Source organism: Lagopus leucura, unplaced genomic scaffold (assembly GCF_019238085.1).
Source record: "Lagopus leucura isolate 7727_CA_CO unplaced genomic scaffold, USGS_WTPT01 Super-Scaffold_100001, whole genome shotgun sequence".
In the NCBI taxonomy this organism is placed as follows: domain Eukaryota; kingdom Metazoa; phylum Chordata; class Aves; order Galliformes; family Phasianidae; genus Lagopus; species Lagopus leucura.
The window spans coordinates 6,337,163-6,353,839 of NW_024962262.1; the positions used below are offsets into that span (position 1 = coordinate 6,337,163).

At 35.9% G+C, this 16,677-nt stretch overlaps 1 protein-coding gene across 6 annotated transcripts in view; it reads left to right on the forward strand.

The window, feature by feature from the left end:
• The window catches only part of FRY (FRY microtubule binding protein), a 206,952-nt gene that overhangs the window by 133,642 nt on the left and 56,633 nt on the right, over positions 1-16,677 (forward strand). For all 6 annotated transcript variants that reach the window (XM_042867645.1, XM_042867639.1, XM_042867642.1 and 3 more), the window contains exons 27-35: positions 1,461-1,621; positions 2,131-2,241; positions 4,217-4,371; positions 6,948-7,047; positions 7,374-7,545; positions 8,949-9,205; positions 9,956-10,102; positions 13,353-13,521; positions 14,268-14,358. In XM_042867645.1, coding sequence (XP_042723579.1) covers positions 1,461-1,621; positions 2,131-2,241; positions 4,217-4,371; positions 6,948-7,047; positions 7,374-7,545; positions 8,949-9,205; positions 9,956-10,102; positions 13,353-13,521; positions 14,268-14,358 — 1,363 coding nt within the window. The remainder of the gene's footprint in view (positions 1-1,460; positions 1,622-2,130; positions 2,242-4,216; positions 4,372-6,947; positions 7,048-7,373; positions 7,546-8,948; positions 9,206-9,955; positions 10,103-13,352; positions 13,522-14,267; positions 14,359-16,677) is intronic.

Sequence of the window (16,677 nt, forward strand, 5' to 3'; positions counted from 1 at the left end):
TGTAGTTGCTTATCAAAGATTTCTGATGGATTTCATACCCTTTATAAATGAAAAGATCAGAAGTGTAATGTAATTCAGTTAGCAAAAAAATTCAGGAAAGAGCATACTTTAAAAACCTCCATGTAATTACTGAACGATAATGTCTGGGACTTAATCTATGTATGTCTACAATCTCCAGTTTATATATGACAATACAAAACAGCATCTGTCACAATGAATACAAAGGAATTTAAAAGAGTGTAATAAGAGATTAAATAGTAAGTGCTTTAATGTAAGTTTCAAGAATGCAAATGTGATCAAAGTCCTATAGTTGCATTCAGATAAAACACACAAAAAATGTACAGTAACTGAACAACTGAACAACAAACTGACAATCTTGCTCTTCTCATTTAAATAAAAAGATTCCCTTTTGAGCTGAGTAACGTCAAGTTTTTAGCTGCTACTAACAAAAATACTGAATTTCTTTCCTCTATTCCTTTTTGAATTATGCTCAGTATAAATGCAGGATTTCTTTAGTAGTTGCCAACATTAGTAACCACGAGTAATTGCAAATTTGTTCTTTGCATTTATTCTCTCATTTTACAAGGCATGTGAGAAAACAACTGCATGATTTATGAATTTTACATGATTAAACTGCATGTTTTGAGAGGATGCAGTAACAACTGATTCATTTCAATATAGTATGTAATTCTATGAAGAGGGACGTTTTCCATTAATATGACAGCTTTAAAATACGTCAATAACTACTGAAGCAATAACACGTAACTCCTAGCAAACGAATGTTTATTGTGTCATCATCTATCATTTTTAATCATTGTTCATATTGATTTGTGTTAGTATTGTCTAGCTGGGCACTGTCTAGCTTCCATCATGGTTTACAGTCGAGTTTCCTATTCTCTTCAGTGCGCATTCTTACACTTCGTCCATTGTGTTTTGTTTAACGGGACTAAAGCTGTTCTCTAAAACATGTTCTTACAATTTTTTAAACCTTTCATGGTTAAGAATTCATCATTTTTCATTTGCTCAAGTAATTCAGCTCTTTGGGAAGTATACCATGCTTTTGTTGTAAATGAACTGGTACCAAGCTTCTTTCCTTTCTTGTCCCTATCTGTTACTGTATTAGAATAAGAGCTTGCATTCTCAGGATTGGAAGAAAACAAGTAAATAGCTGCCACTAAAGGAATGAAAGAGGCCATAAAAAGACTGATTGTGAAATTAGTTTCTTCTGTGGTGTTTCTAAAGCCAGGTGGACATGCTAGTATAAATATACATAAACTAGGACGTATCTAATTCACTGTTAGATTTGAAAAAGGAACTTACAGACTTTGAATTAGAGTGCACACTGAAGAGTAGAGAAAAATTCCTTTTGTAGAAATTTGAAATTCATGTTATCATCTCTGCCGCATTAATGTTTATTTAAAATTAACAAATCATAACTATTTCTGTTTCTGTTCACTTAGTTCACCACAGGAGATTTCTTTTCCCTCAGCAGAGCTTGAGACATCACCTTTTCATCTTATTCAGCCAGTGGGCAGGACCTTTCAGTATCATGTTCACACCCCTGGATCGTTACAGTGATAGAAATCATCAGATTACAAGATACCAATATTGTGCATTAAAGGTATTAAAGTTTCACTGTCAAAATCCATAATTTCAATTTTCCAATCAAAATACAAGTAATTGTGGGATTTATTTCCTTCTATATAGCAGCATTTTGAATTGTCATACTTGATGCTTACTTTTATATTAGTAAATATATATACAGAGGAATCATTGAATTTAACAGTAATGCAATGTTCTCTTTGTGGACACTTTCAAGACTAATTCTTTTGAAAAAAAAGAATGCATTTTAAAATTTTATTTAACTTAACTGTTCATCAGCAGGTTATCAGATTCACTGGGAGGATTAGACTCTGAAATTAAATATGCTGTCAGTTCAGTATCACACGTGCATGTCTAAAATGTCAGTAGCAATCTATGAACATCAACTGTGTGACCATTTTCACCACACAGTTCCTTCAGAAGAAAAATGGCATCCTTATTAGCCTGAATCTGGGCCAAAACAATTCTCAGAGATTTATTAATGTCATTTTTTTTTTCCCCTTAACTAATGTCTCTTCCTTTTTTTAGGCCATGTCAGCAGTGCTCTGCTGTGGACCAGTATTTGACAATGTTGGTCTTTCCCCTGATGGATATCTATACAAGTGGCTTGATAACATTCTTGCTTGTCAAGATTTACGTGTAAGTAGTAACCAAATGCAACACTGATGAATAATTTTAATCTCTGTACTACGCGAGTAAAGGGTCCATTACTGTAAGAACTGTGATTGTATAAATTCTATTTTGATCAGTAGATGGTAGCTTCATGCAGTGTTCTAATACGAATGTGCAGTTAATATAAAATTATTCTAACAGAAAATGTTATTTCTTAGCACATAACGTATATATGCTAAGCTAATATATGCTATTAAGTAAGCAATAACCTGAAAAATTGCGGCTCATGGCTGCTTGCAGCAAAAACTTACATTTTTCATCTGCTGATAAAGATTAAAAATGGCATGAGCTCAAAAATATTTGTATTTCTATTTGCGCTTCCACCCACCCTCTTCAAGTTTATGCAGAGTGAGAGTGTAAAATCCCTTTCTGCTCAGTGACATAGATGTTGGTGAAACATACCTGAGTGAAAGTAAGTAGGTAGATCTTTCAAAGAAATCAAGAGGATAAATGATTCAAGTGAGGAAATAAAGGTATATATATATTTTTTAAGAACATGCAGTAAATTATTTTTGCCATTTTCTCATCTGTTTCTGTGAAGATGAGTTTCTCTGTTTACCTTGTAACTATCCAGTGATATTTCAATTTTTATAGTTGGTTAGCTCTTTGAATAAGACTCGAAATCAAAGGAGTAGATTGGTGACTTTCATTAAGTGGAGAATTCTGATCTTTCCCTTTGTGAAATCTCTGCCCCTGTTGTCCCTAAAAGCCTTGTACCAAAACAGATAATGCATTATAGTGTAAAAAAAAAAAAAGAGGCAGCAAAGCCTTTAAGCTAGATGTTGTAGAAATGATAATTGATTTGGAAAAAAAATGGAACAGATCAGAAACATTAAGGCAAATTGGAAGTAGGTAGAAATAACTACTGAGAGAATCTTTCCTAAATTGGATAAAACAATTTAGAAATACTGCTGGAGATGGAGCGATAAGTATTTATAGAGATGATACATATAATTGAAATTTTTGTGGATGTGGGAGTAGAATACCCAGCAGAAGAGAAAAGATATACTCTTCCTCATTGCATGTTTTCCATTATGTTCATTATGTTTTCATTATCATCAATAAATATTGCATCACTATGTCTAATTGTACACAACTGGAGGAAAAACACTTTTTTTTTTTTTTTTTTTGGTGGTTTTTTCTTGGTTGGTTGTTTTACTTTTCCTCTTGAAATGCAAAATTTGGACATGATAGATGAAATCTGTTTCCACTAAGCTAGTCACTGTAGTTCAGGACTACAGTAACTACATTGCACTGACTGTACAGGCAGCTCAGATTTGCATGAGGAGGATCCTACCCAATCTGTTAATGCTAAATATTACTGGCCATCTTTACAAGTAGTTAACTGCACTTGTTGTCAGAATACAAATAGTCATTAGGTTATTAGTTCTTCTACTACTTTCCTCTACCTAAGGAGTGGAAAGGCATGGGCCAAGACTCTGCCACAAGATATTTGCAGCTGTGGTGATATCTTGATTAAGATGGTACAGTATCCATAGGGAGAGTTCATATCACTCATAGCTCATTTCATTTAGTTGGATTAAGCAAACAAGTTGTAATATTCACAGATTTACAAGATAACTGTTTTTCTTTGCCCACCTTGCATCTGTGTTAGTCAAAAAAATAATAAACATGGAAGTGTGCAATTTTTTTAACTCAAGTAGGAAATAAACTCTTAATAAATCAGTTAACCAATATGCATGGAAGTTGACCAAGAACATGTATCAGATGTGTCCTAGCTATTGCAAAGATTTTGCTTTTTTGACATGAAAACTGAGCCACATTTCAACTGCGCCATCCGCAATATAAATTTATGATACATTTTCTCATTTCTTTTTATTTGAATACTACAGTTTCCTTTTGTTCTGCTTATGTTGCTCTAAAAATTCTAGTAACATTTTTATTTCACCAGTTATGTTTTGATGTGCGTTTATATTCTCAGGTTCACCAGCTTGGATGTGAAGTCGTAGTCCTGTTGTTGGAATTGAATCCTGATCAAATTAATCTCTTCAACTGGGCTATAGATAGATGTTATACTGGATCCTACCAGCTTGCCTCTGGATGTTTCAAAGCAATTGCAACTGTGTGTGGAAGCAGGTATTCATTAATTTCTAATTATATTTACATAATACGTTACAGCAAATCTATAAAATCAGGTTTGCTATTTCTAAAACAAAATGTCTGGTCATATGCTGTGTATTTCCACTCTTTGCTAGGATAAGCAGATTTAATTGATCTCCAGAATGAAAAATAACAGATAACAGATGGTAAATCTGTTTCACGTTGGTTGCTCTTCTGGTTTGTTTTGTGTGAAGGACAAAGAAGGAGGATATAGGTTTGAGTGAAGGGATAAAAGAGAAATGTGCATGGGCAAATGGATAAAATGACATCTTGAAGAGTGAGGAAACTGGCTGCAGTATTCCTGCCAAAATGCCTAAGGTCATGTGTAGCCAACTGGCATCTTCTAGACATCCGCTGAAAAAGTCATTGCTGTGAAATTTGGTGCTTATGGAAGAAAGGGTCTCGTTATGAGTTTTGGCATAGTGTGCCGTGCGGGCTTTGCTGATGCGCTCATTTCACACTTACAACAGTGCAGGCAGGAGCCCTTCCAGAATGCCGCTGATCAGACTTCACTGAATTGGAGGTTCAGCTGGTGTTATAAAGAATTGTTAGTCACACAGAATGGCTTGGGTTGGAAGGGACCTCAAGGATCATGAATCTCCAACCCCCCAAACACAGGCCACAGTCACCAAGACAGTCACCAGTCCACATTTAATGCTAGACCAGGCTGCCCAGGGCCCCATCCAGTCTGGCCTTGAACACCTCCGGGGACGGGGCATCCACAGCCTCTCTGGGCAGCCTGTTCCAGCACCTCACCACTCTTATAGTAAAGAACTTCCTCCTGACATCCAACCTAAATCTTCCCTCCCTCAACTTAAAACCATTTCCCCTCATCCTGCTGTTATCTAACCTTGTTAAAGAGTTGATTCCCCTCCTGTTTGTAGGCTCCCCCTAAGTACTGGAAGGCTGCCAATGAGGTCACCCCACAGCCTTCTCTTCTACAGGCTGAACAAACCCAGCTCCCTTAGCCTGTCTTCATAAGAGAGATGCTCCAGCACTCTGATCATCATCCCTATACGTTGTAATGTCTCAAGCAGCTCTTGTTTTATTGTTTTATTTACATGATTCTGGAAACAAGCTGATGTGCCTGTTAGAAGTTGCTGCTGTATACACATTTGAAATCTGTGCCAGTTTTTAGTATTTTCATCAGAAAGATACATGATATCCACAACATTGTAATTTGCAATATGGACCTGGTTTCAAAAGATTTTGCATGGAACTTTCATTTACTTTATTTAAAAAAAAACCCTGAGTATTATTAGCTTGAAAGTAGTTACCTTGTTCTTTTTCTAACCTGCTTGAATTTGATTTGGTTACCTGTTACTTTTCTGTGGTCTGATATCACTGCTGCTAATACAAAACAACCACAAGCTGCAAGTTGCAAATAGAAAGCAGCGCTTTGTCTCCCGATTTTGTGATTTTCTTAAAGCTTTTCAAGACCTCTACAAGAAGTAAAAAATTAATTTGACAAGATGTATGATCAGCTGATTTCAACAGAGAAATGTGTGACGTATAGGAAATCAGAACAAGACAAGTATTTTAGAATTCATTTTATGTTGTTCTTGCAGGAACAACCGAACTGTATTTTGCATTATACTGAGATTTCAAAAATATGAATTCAATTTTGTATTTGCAATTTCTAAGATGCTTTTTTTTGTGTAACAAATGAATAAATTACTTCTTCAGCCAGGCTTCTCTCTTCATATTGTGCTACCACTGCCACTCTGTCCTAAAAACTAATCATTCCCATGTCTACATGAAAATTGAGGTGATTAATCTTTGAAGGGAAAGTCTGATTATGAAGTTGAGGATTTTTATTAATACTTGAACCCTGGTCTGTTTTTCCTCTGACATCCATTTTGTCTGCTTAGAGACAACACTGTTGAAACTGCTTGTAAAACGAGCATTATCTCATTTTTTGTGTCAATTTTTCTTCAAAGAACAAAATGCTCAGTGGCTTTCAGTTTATGGCGTTCACATATATTGCTATTGTGATAATATACACAGCATTTCTGGAAGTCACCCCGTGGTGAACAATTATGAAGGTATATTCTCTTAATATATTTACCATTACAATAAATGTTGACTTAGTGGACTTTCTGAAGCAGTTTTTGTTTTTATTCTTTGAACACAATTTTGATAGAATTCCTAATACGTTTGAATGTACATATTGGTGAGAGTGTCTTTTCTTCAAAGAGATTATTTTAATCGCAGCTTGTTTTGCATCTCCTCTCAAAACAGTTTATATTATAATTTAAGGTGAATTGACAGTTGTAGAAATAGGTATTGCATTTTTCTCTGTGGATAACTCAGTGCATTCCTAAGTATTAGTCTAAGGTAATTATGACTAATCCCTTCTTTCTTTCAGTTCACCAGATGGCCCTTTGATCAAACAGCATGTGTTCATAAGAACTCCCTTTCCCATATTCTGGTGATAGAACAGAGGAGAGGAAGATGACATTCTCATTAAGCCATATTACACACTAAATCAGAGTGAATGTAATCTGCATTCCTCACCAACATTCATGAAAATCTGCTGTTTATTCTTCTAGGAACTATCCTTTTGATATTGTGACGCTTTTAAACTTGGTGCTGTTCAAGGCTTCTGACACCAACAGAGAGATTTATGAAATTTCCATGCAACTTATGCAGGCATGTATCAGCTGCTTTTCTACAAAACAGCCAACTGTGTGTGTCCTACCGTCTATTTTTTAAACGTGTGTATGAGCTTCTTAAAAAGTACTGTTTATTTGCTTTCTAGCTTTGTTTTGAAAATAAAAAAGTTCATTTTATCTTGGCCTTAGATATTCATGGGAATATTTATATAAAAATTAATGGGGGAAAGATAGGATCTTTCAAATTTGGAGCATGTGGGTCATTCTTGTGTCACCACAGCATGCGGTGACACCTTGAAGTTCTGACGTTTTCTGAGTCAATACATTCAATTTTCTCATTATGGTTTTTTTTCTCTTTCATAGATTCTTGAATCAAAACTTTTTGTTTATTCAAAAAAGGTAGCTGAGCAAAGGCCAGGCAGTATTTTGTATGGTACACATGGTCCATTACCACCTCTCTATAGTGTCTCACTTGCTCTTCTTTCACATGAACTAGCAAGGATGTATCCTGAACTTACCCTTCCGCTTTTTTCAGGTAACTGTATCTATTTTACTTAATATCTTCCTTACATTTTTTTGTAAAAATAGTAGACTTCTGAGTTATTTCCATCTGTGAATGGTAATTCTGTTTATAGATTTAGCTTGCCCTGGTTTTGATCTGTTTCAGGTGAAATCAAATTTAGCAATAAAACATATATTTCCTAGAGGCAATTATATAAGGTACAGAATATTTGAACACCTCAGTTGGGAGCTCTTGTTCCACTTGTGTCACCTTAGGATAGCTTTGAGATTACAAGAGCCAAAGATAAGTTAAAATGACATTGGAAAACTGTACAGTAATGGGTTCTTCTGTTAAGCACAGTGACTTTCGGCTTAGATTTGTTTATATAGATGATAGTTGTGAAGATAAAATTCTTCACTCCATATGCACATTCAACATGAAGATTGTTTGCCTGTGTCCAAGTAACATTCACCAAATATTCAAATCATTCTGAAAGAGGGATCTCCACCTTTGCCACATCTGCAAGTCTTTATTATCATTTTAATTTTATCAGAAAAACATTGTGTCGGGGTTATTGAGAAAAATGTTGAAGAGTCAGACCTGCAGGGGGACCATTTAGAATACGCTCACTCTGAGACCATCCCAGGAACAACTACATTTTGAGACCGGTCTGTTTGAATCCATCTGATGTGTTGCTCTCGTTTTTAAATACCAGAATGCAGTGTCTGTACATTACAGAGTACACAGCAGAGCCCCTTTCTGTACATCTAGATTCTAGTTTATGTCTTGAAGATTTTTTTAAAAAAAGACAGAAAATCTTATCACAGATTTCCCAAATCTCTTTCCCTTACAGTGCCAGTTCTGTAAACTATGTATGACACATTATACAGCACTCAGGGTGGCAACCACCTGTGAGTGATACAGGCCTCAGCACAGGAAATAAGACTCTAGCAAGATGTTTTTGTAAACTCAATATAATGAGTATCCTGTAATTTAAACTATAGCTTAGACAAATGGATTCTAATGGGACACTGTAATTCTGAAGAACACAGCTGTATGTTTTTCTGTAATTCCCCCAAAACTCTTGAAATTCTAGAATAGCAGCCAATACCCAAATTATCCTTTTTCCTCTTTGCAGACATATTTCACTTAATATATGATGTGGCATGATAGAATTGTAGCAGGTAGTAACTTTCTGTATCCAAACTATGGTTGCCCAAATGTGTTAGAACTACATTAGTTATTCTAGACAAAAGACTTGAACAATTTCTTGCTATTATTTTCTCTTCTTGAAGTGCATGCTTTTGTATGCTTCTGGTTTGCAAGGTTAAAACCATCAGGTGATGTAATAAACATCAGGAATCTGATTTGAGCAGTATATGTAAGGTTTGTTTCATAAGCTAACGTGTCGTGCTTTTCAACTTGTACTATTTTAGAGGTAAGCCAGCGATTTCCAACAACACATCCAAATGGAAGACAAATTATGCTTACTTATCTGCTGCCATGGCTTCATAATATTGAACTTGTAGACAACAGACTGCTTCTCCCTGGTTCAAGCCCTACCACTCCAGAAGATGAACTAAAGGACAAGGATGGGGAAGTTTCAGTCACAAGTGGACTTAAAGGCAATGGCTGGGGCTCTCCTGAGGCTACCTCCTTGGTTCTTAATAATCTCATGTATATGACAGCAAAGGTAAAATAAATAAATAGATATATAAACAAGACCACAAAGCAATTTCCAAAATATTCAAACCTTAATTTTGTATGCAAAACACGCCTCTTTGCCTCCGATAGCAAAAATTTTGCACTGCAACTATCTGTACTAGTCTGACACACAGTTCTTGATAATGAGATGAGAACGCACGCATCCATGCACGCATTGCAATTGGTTCATGATTTCTTCTTTGCCCCGTGTTGAGGCCCTGTAACTAAACCAGTGTGTGCCTCAAGTTATATAGGGGCTGTACCACCAAAACAGTTTTTGGTATTTGCTTTGTATCCGAGGACATGATATTCTGTCATTAATGATCTGCTAGTACAGAGTCTCTAGGATATTGTTAGAGGAATTCTATGGAGTGAAAACAGGAATTCTATGGGATCTGTTGTTGGATGTGTTGAGGTCTCACCTTTGCCACCCACCAACAGTTCATCAAGTAAGTTGCTTCCAAAAACATAGTTTTGTTCCAAAGTGAATAAGTGTGCTTTTGTCAGGCAAAGATGCTGTTTTTCAAAGTGGATATAGAATGTATTTCTTTTAAACAGAATATATGTTCCCACCTCTGTCAAGTGGTTATTGAAAACACCATTTTATCAGTTGTTCCAGTGTTTTACTGTTGATATTGCATGAGAAAATGCTCAAAAAATGGCATGCCTGCAGTTTGGAGGTCTGCATATTTATATCCTATATACATTTCAAGAACTGTGTTCCTATGATCCTTTGCAGTATGGAGATGAAATTCCTGGACCAGAGATGGAAAATGTCTGGAATGCTTTGGCCAACAATGAAAAATGGAGTAACAACCTTAGAATAACACTGCAGTTTCTCATCAGTTTGTGTGGCGTTAGTAGCGATACCATCCTTTTACCTTATGTAAGTTCTTGCACTTTATTTACTATTGGTTACATGGGTTGTAATGAAGAAAACAGCTGTCCCTTGCAGAAAATGGATTTCTGTTTTAGGATTAAGCAGCACCTATGTATTTCCTAGCACACTGCACAGATTAAATTGAGTAAAGAAATGAGCCAAGAAACTGATACTGAAAAAAGGGAATGAACAGTGAGAATCTCAGTCCTTACCAGTGGAGCACGCCTTATTTCAAGCAAGAGATGTGCTCCCCACAAGCAAGGCACATCTTTGCTTGTCTGTGTAAGGGACAAGTAACAAGGACAGACCATAAACTACCAAAATTGATTTTAAAAAATTTGATTTTTTTTTTCATGTCAGAATTGTGTAAAAACATGCAATTTGCATATATGTTTAAAATTGTATTAATTAGGGTGAATGACTTGTCAAAAGTTAAATAACTTGCATGAAAAATTAGGGGAAGTAAAAATAGTAAACAATTAAAATTTTTCTCTGGTGGCATTTAGCTTGCACTACTATTGGATACATTTTGAAAGTAATTTAAGCAATGGAAAAACACTTTTAAGAAAGTGTTACTTTCTCTTCTTTCACAGAATAAATCTTACTGTGGGAAGTATCAAGGGCAACAGCATACCTAACCTTTAAAAGCAATTTAACATATCAACTTTTGCCTTTGCATGGCTCTTGTGAGCTATATAATTGTTGCTGCAATGTATGAGTCAAACTGTGCAGGATATTGTTATTACTTAAGTTAAAATAAAATCACGGTTGTCTGAGAAAAGCAGGATAGCCCCATTCCCACGTGCCTCATTGCTCAGCTGCTGGGAGAAAGAGAATCTAAATTTAGTACATTTTCCAGGACGGTGACACTATGCTGTTTTATTAGTCTCTTTGTGATAATATCCGTGAAATAAATTGGAAATGAATATTAAAGTGATCAAACTTACCCAAAAAGCCTTGTTTACAGTTGCTGAGATAATGTTTTTCTTCAAGTGTTTATGCTGACTGCTAAGCGTAATGGAACAAAGGAAATATGGAAGAACATTAAAAAAAATTGAGACATTGCTTATGCATCATAAAGATCCTTTTGGTTTCCATTCATTCGGGGGGCCTACTGATGCACATTATCTGTTCAGTAGAAGTATGAAGTATGTGCAAAATCAGTGATACTCATCTAATCAAGACGAAAGGTTGAAAGCGGTGTAGCTGTAAGAATACGCTCAGTGTTTGTATGAGCAGAAGATAAAGGAATTGATTCCAAATACCTTGAGGGTATCAAAGATCTTTCCGTGAGTTACGAACTTTCAGCACATCCTTCTTCCAAAAGTATTTCCATCCCACAGCTTTAAGCAGTTTACCTCAACTCCTCTTATTACTCATAGCGCCCATCCTTCTTTCTTCAAAGTCCTTCTAAGCCCTCTTCTCAGATTTTGCAAAATCTGAAAATGTTTTCAAGTTCCACAGGAACATAAAGCCTGACTGTGCTTACAAATTGCCCTTTAATTTTGACTTTGTCTGGAGTAGGAAAATACACCAAGCTTATCGCATGCATCTGCTCAGTGTTTTGATAATGCCCTGGAGTTTACAGATAAGAAGTTGTACTTGACTCTTAACTATTCAAGACAGTTGATGCCATAACCATGTATCTCCAATTAGCATGTAAATAGCAGATACAGTTTTGCAAATAAAGATAATTCAGACATTTTATCAGCGCTGCTTCAGCTCATGTGGGTTCAAAAGATCTTGCAGTTGCAGGATTGCCAGTTTACCCCGTTCCCTTTGGAGCCCTCTCCATCTCAAGGCAGTCACCAGCTGCTTCATGACTTCAGCCATCTGTTCTGCTTGTGTGTGCTTAAGCCAAAAGCATTCCTTGATTCCTTTTTTTTAATTACTATTATTTTTTCAAGCAGCTGAATTCATTGTTTCATCTTTTATACTTGCACCTTCTTTAAGCATTTTTTTCCCAGTGCCCTGATATAAATTGCTCACCTGTTCTTTCTTTTACATCTACTGAAAAACTTCTTAGAAAATTTGAAATTCAGGAAACCCTTCAACAGAGACCTTTACTGTCAAGAACGTGACCCTTTCTGGTGAGAAAGTAGTTGAATGTAACTCCATGAGCCCAAGTAGAAACAAGACTCTGAAAGGAAATTGAGTTGTATCTGGGAAGTCATTGGGAGCATATAGCATGGAAGGGTAAAACAGACTATGAATGTCCATTTTCTCTACTTTAAAAAAATAAAAAGAAAAGGAAAATATAAAGAGTGAAAGAGAAGCAGCAGGAAGTTCTAAATAAGAAATTAGTTATAAGAACAGCAGTGCTTGTTGAGATCAAAAGCCAATTCAGTCCAATGTATTAGCATCGTTACAAGTATTTGTTTAGGGACATCTTTAAAAAAAAGAAGGCAAGCAGAGAAGAATGCTTCTCCATATAGTTTCTCAGCTGCTGCACTTTATGAAAGAAAATGGTTTTGAGCCAGAGAAAGTCTTCATTTTTAGTAGTCATCGACATTTTCAGCCTAGTTTTGTGTCAGTCTCTGGGCAGTCTACATTACTGCTGTGCATACTGTAAAGTTTGAGACCTTGTTAAGTAACACAAAAGGTGTTTTTACCTGTATTTCTGTAAATTATGCTCTCAGATTTTTCAAATCAGGTTGCATGAAGTCTACATACACAGTTGCTCTGCCGTTTTCCCCTATCCTATTACTCTAGTTGCAGATACAAATAGCTCCTGAGAGCCTGACCTACTCTTTGTGGCTACACCTACCTGTCTTTAACATCAACCATATCTGGAAATGCAGACATGAACTTTTGGGTGGATGTGGCTTTATAGATGAGATCTTTGCTCTGTGTAAGGTAGTTAGACTCATCTCCATCAGCGGTCGTATATAATTAAACTGTAAATCCAGGAGTACGATTCAGAGTCAGTGCTGATATCCTTAAATGGTGGATACAGGGTTAGTTGGTTTTCTGTGTTTGTATTACAAATTATTTATCTAAACAGATGATTTGTGGATGGTAACCAAACCTCTCAGGTGATTAGAACACAGATTTGTTCAGCTGGCAAAGTGGTCTTGAAATCAAAGCAAGCAGTTGTATTTCTCTATGAACAAGAAGAATGCAGTTGTGTGGTTGTGTGTCTGATCAACAGTAACATTTGCATTCTGGACATTTTCAGTTCTGCAATGTATGTTATGTTCATTTCTTTAGAAATTCTCTTTGGACAGATTTCAATAACTGAAATTTTCTTCTCTAGATAAAAAAGGTTGCAATATATCTATGTCGCAATAATACGATTCAGACAATGGAGGAGCTTCTTTTTGAGCTGCAGCAAACTGACCCAGTGAACCCAATAGTCCAGCACTGTGATAATCCTCCATTTTACCGTTTTGCTGCCAGTAACAAAGCCTCAGCTGCAGCTTCTGGTATGATCTAAGTATACTTTTTGGTTTTGTTTTCTACTCTTTCCAGTCTCCAAGTCTTTGAAAAAAAGTTTCCTGTTTACTTTTGTACCCATTCAGATGTGTATTTATATAAAGTGCAAGTTTCAGGGCTTTGTTGCACATCTAAATTACAGTTCCTTTAAATTCCTAATGTTGCATAAGTTTTGTAAACATACATGTAATATACTTTATATATTTGGTATAGTTCAGAATTCATGAGGCGGTTCTATTGCTCTCACTAGTTTCTCGGAACAGGAAGGCATCACTAGTGCTGTCATTGGTGATGAAGTCATCGCAGAACTAACAGCTGAAAACCAAGAAATTCAACCAAGTGGCAATTCCATTTTCAAAGGCCTGGGGCTATTTCAATTGACCATAGTCAAAGCTACATAAGAGACACTCAGCCCAGATTCAACCTTGCCAATGTTTTGCCAGGTTCTTGGTAAACGAATTAGGTCAGCTAAGAATGAGCATAGTCCAAGGAGTTGAAGAGCATCACTGTGTTGATCTGCCTCTCGAAGCGTGTAAACTACAGATCATTCAGCCATGCAAGCAGATCATGTTTTGTAGAGGAGCAGTGTTCATTCTTTTGTGCAAGTTGTATTGCAGTTGTATTAGCAGCATGATCTCTTTGGCTGTGACTACTGAAGAAGTTAAAGTTATATGCTTTTATTTGTGCATACTGTCTGCAGCAAATAACAGGTTTCTTGTTGACATCTCATATACAGGAACCACCTCAAGCAGTAACACTGTTATAGCTGGCCAAGATAGTTTTCCTGATGTAGAAGAGAACAGAATTGTGAAAGAGACTGATGAAAGGTTTGTGACTTCTTTTTCTCCAAAATGTGTGCGTTTTCCTGGTCTAAGGGTTAGATGTTGAGCAAAGTTCAGCTTGTTTTCTGAAAATTCATGATGTTTACAAGGATCCTAAGTGGCAGTGTCCTAGTAAAACCGTTTTTAAATGAGAACATGTATAAAAAAGCTGTTTACATGGTTCTCGCTCCTGACTGTTGTTTAATAAATAGTTCAATGGCAATTGAACATCTGTTAAACCTACACTGAAGAAATTGTGCTATTTGGATCATGTTTTCCTTGGAATTATCTATGAAGGAGAGAGAAATTCAGTGAATCTGTATGAAATGATATATGTTGAAGTATTTATTAAAAATCACGTTAGATGATGCCTTTTTATTTCACAGACAAGTAAAATTTAGTTTGGAGATTTGTGTCCATGATTGCTCCATTTTTCTGGATGAAGTGTTTTGCAGAGGAAAATGATGTAACATATTTTGCTTAGAAACCATATGCTCAGTCTTTTATTACATATAGCAAATGCTATCAAGTGATGAAGGTGCAAATGCAAAGCTTGAAGCCCACCTGATACTCAAGCACGGACATGTATTTTTTCTCTTACTGAAACCCACTTATATTTGTAAGAGAACTTTGAATGAATTCTAATAGCATTTATTAGTAAGTGTATTAGTATTACATTAGCCTGTTGCTCCTGATAGTGACCAGTATAATTTCAACATTCCAGTCCACCTTTCAAAGGCTGAGACTTAATGGTACAGAAACAGTTACATGAGTGAACATTTCTGTCCTTCAGACTGTGTACTGTATGTGTGCATGTCTGTGTGTGTAGAGTTAGATTTAGATCACTTTTTAGTTGAATTGAAGATAAGTTGAATAAATTTCATTTCCTGGCTTACTTCAAATCTAACTATGTTTTCAGCATTGCTTACATGAATAATGTAAATGAAGGTTTTTGATAGTTAAATCTGCCAGAGACTGCATGATAAAGCTCAGATAGTCATGTGAAATAATTTCTTAGAATTCCTTGCTGGCATTTACATTATTAAAGATGGTAGTAATGGTAAATGCATCTGTACTTCTCAACTAAACTTAGAACTCAGTCTTAGAATGTCCAAGGCATATTAAATAATGTTTACAGAAAGTAACAGATTGTAAACCAACAATTCTCATTAATGGTGGTACTTTGAAATAACACAAAACTAATAACATGGCTATTTTTATGCAGAAGCAATGTAATGTTAAATGAAAGGCTGAAAGGCCTTTGAAGTATTTCTCAGTGATCCGGAATTTTCTGTGTGTACAAGTTCTGCATTCAGTTATAGCATAGATTAACAGGATAATATTGCATTAACTTTAGTTCTAATGTTTAACTTTTTGATAGATAGTATAATATTATCACAGTGCCTGTCATCTGACATAGTGAATCGTGTTTGTAATATCACTGTGTGTTAGAGAGTTTCAGAGAGTGTGTTTGTTTAAAAAATCTGCCCTGCTCTCAAGCTGTTTCTATGGCCTATTCTTCACTTGTTTCATATCAGTTTCTCTCTACATATTTCTCTATTATTTTTTTTTCATTTTTATTGTGCCCTAATGAGACTGTCTGCTTTGGAAATTTTATAATATATGAATGGATAACTAAATGGCCTTCAGTATGCATGCACATTATCAGTAAGAAATTGTACTGAATGTTGTGGAGAGAATCTTAAGGCTTCTTTTGTTTGATAAAATTCTTTTAACACAGTTAATTTCCTACCTTTGCATAAACCATCGTGTCTTACTGGTGTGAGCCTCCAGCATGGCTCCTCTCACTGCCACTTCAGGTCCTGATAACACTGACAGCACAGGCAAATGAAGGAAGCACCAATAAACAGTTTATTTGTCATGGCACATTTGAGGACAGTTGTGAACAGTTTGTTCTATCTTTAATATTCCATGACGACTCTGCTTGACACGCTCTTGCAGTTGCTGGATTATCCTACGGAAGGATTATCTGCTGCCATTCTTGTTGCTTTGATAATTGTGTAGGCTCGACTATTCAATTACTGGTTTAGCATTTTGCCAGAATTTTGGCCATGAACGTGGGCTGTGACAAAATACCCACTGTAAACAGCTTACATCCAGGCCAACTGCAGCACAGTTTCTTACTTCAAGAAAAGCAGCCATGTGCAGCATGAGAATTCCCCCTCTGCTAAATTTTACAAGCTCATGACCCAGCAGCGCCTTCTTAGAACTTCTCAGAAAAGTCTTGTAAGAGCCTGTTTTTATGAGCATAACATTGTGTTCAGAGTTTTGTCTACTCCCACATAAAAGCGAATGCATGAGGAA